Source organism: Lipotes vexillifer, unplaced genomic scaffold (genome assembly GCF_000442215.2).
Source record: "Lipotes vexillifer unplaced genomic scaffold, Lipotes_vexillifer_v1.1 scaffold61, whole genome shotgun sequence".
Lineage (NCBI taxonomy): Eukaryota > Metazoa > Chordata > Mammalia > Artiodactyla > Lipotidae > Lipotes > Lipotes vexillifer.
In genome coordinates, this window is record NW_006787051.1 from 244,996 (window position 1) to 247,302 (window position 2,307).

Consider the following 2,307-nt stretch of genomic DNA (forward strand, 5'->3'; position numbering starts at 1 on the left):
GTTTTAATGTTCTATTTTCTGGATACATAAGGAAGTCCTTTTTCTTTCTTGTTAACTTATTTATAAGCCATAACAATTTAGTAGATTCTGATTTTGTAAACTGAAATGAAACATCTTTAGGTGATGTTTTATTCTCCCTACTTGATTCCCCTTCCAAATTCAGAAATTTTTATTAAATATTCTTACTTTTAAATGGTAACAGTTATTTGCATAGGTTCAATAAGAATCTACCCTCCTTTTTACTAAATATAATTGGAAAAAAGCTTATGTAACCAAGGCCTTGTCTGGAATGTCATATTTGAAAATGATGCTTATTTAATTGGGTAGGACCAGTCACTGTCTTTTTTTCCCTAAAACTATTTTAAATGTTTTTGCATTCAAACATTCACCCCCAGATTATGGAGTATGAACTAGCCATTTACACTTTTTCTTTTGTAAAATGGCAATGCTTTTTTAAAATAATATTGTCAATAAGTTGCTCATTTCTGTTACTTCAGACACAAAATTCAAAATCAGCTGTTTTCCACCCTTGATTCTTTTGGATTGCTCCAACTTTCTTCCGTGTGCTTACATAGGAAACAAAATACTGTTATAAAAAATGCTTTTTTTTATGTTTCAATTAGTCTGTTAATTATGAAGATTAGCTGTTCAAAACAGCCCTGTTGGGCTTCCCTGGTGGCGCAGTGGTTGAGAGTCTGCCTGCCGATGCAGGGGACACGGGTTCGTGCCCCGGTCCGGGAAGATCCCACGTGCCGCGGAGCGGCTGGGCCCGTGAGCCGTGGCCGCTGAGCCTGCGCGTCCGGAGCCTGTGCTCCGCAACGGGAGAGGCCACAACAGTGAGAGGCCCGCGTACCGCAAAAAAAAAAAAAAAAAGCAGTACTGTTATTCTTGTCTCCTTCTTGTATCCTTCATTACTGACACAAAGACCTAAGTCCCTTAATTGGTGCTTTTCTGTATCTGAATGGCTGCAACACAGCTGAACAGCTTTTCTGGTGTGAGATCCTCTGCCAATTTATTTAGAAACTGTGCTATGTGAATAAAGTATACCCAAAGGAAAATGTCTTCATATAACTGGAGGATTCCTGTCCCAGTTCTAAATAAAAATTCCTCCCCATCTCTGCAAAATACATCCCAGCCTGGACTGGCTGGATCAAGTAGAATAGTGACTTGTGATGCTATGTGAATATCCAGTCTATCAAGTATATGCTAGTGTGAAAACGTAAGACGACTTGATATGGAGAAAATATGTAAAGAGACTGCCCTCAAAGAATACTTCAGATGTTCCAAAATATTTCAACATCTTGCTGCAATCTATACAGAAAAAGGCCAATTGGGATGGCTTATTCATGCGATTTCCAAATGCAATGAAGGCAACTGCCTCTTCCAAACTGAGAATGAACATCCCTTGGACATAACCAACATCAGGTCTGTAACATGAATATGCTCCTGAGATACTGTATAAAACATCCTGATATGGACAATCCTTCTGAAAGATGTAGAGAGACGGAAGGGCATAGGTTATGTCCAGCTTAATTCCAGACCAGCATCTGGAGAATCATCATTCTGGACCAGCATTATAGAGAATGATATGTTTAGATAGAAGTTGTTGGGGCTTCCCTGGTGGCGCAGTGGTTGGGGGTCTGCCTGCCAATGCAGGGGACACGGGTTCGTGCCCCGGTCCGGGAAGATCCCACATGCCGCGGAGCAGCTGGGCCCGTGAGCCTGCGTGTCCGGAGCCTGTGCTCCGCAACGGGAGAGGCCACAACAGTGAGAGGCCTGTGTACCGCAAAAAAAAACAAAAAAAAAGAAGTTCTTTCACTGAAGTTTTCCCACTATTTCTTTCCTCTGGAGAGGAATACTGCATAAAGTTCAGGAGTGATATTTATTTAGTTCACTTACTACAGCTAGACTCCAAGCTTTACCATGAACACTAGGGGGCAATCCCTGCACCTCAATTCTCCAACCTTTTTCCTACTATGAATTTCTTCCCTGGTCCAAATTACCATTGCATTTGCAATATTTTCTTCTTAATTTTTTTAATGTACTGCTTTAATTTCTCAATTTTAAGACTCAGCTCAAAGGTCTCGTGTTCTTGTCACTGATTTGGCAGGAAGATTTCCTTGGAGTAAGCAAAGATTTCAACAGGACACAAAAGCAATCGTCAATCATATGATGGCCCATACTCAAGAATCAGAAAGGTGGTAGAAGGTGGCTCAAATTCAAATTTCGTATGTCTTAAAGACTGAAACGGTGATTTATAGGTCCTCCCTGTTCATGCTTTTTTCCTGCTGAATGTTTTTTGGATTT

At 40.6% G+C, this 2,307-nt stretch overlaps 1 protein-coding gene across 1 annotated transcript in view; it reads right to left on the reverse strand.

Moving 5' to 3' along the window:
- Nucleotides 1–936: 936 nt before the first annotated feature.
- LOC103072045 (TBC1 domain family member 12-like) overlaps nt 937–2,307 on the reverse strand; it is a 1,842-nt gene continuing 471 nt past the window's right edge. Inside the window, 3 exon segments of the mRNA XM_082931160.1 lie at nt 937–1,158; nt 1,161–1,220; nt 1,223–1,486. Coding sequence (XP_082787286.1) covers nt 937–1,158; nt 1,161–1,220; nt 1,223–1,486 — 546 coding nt within the window.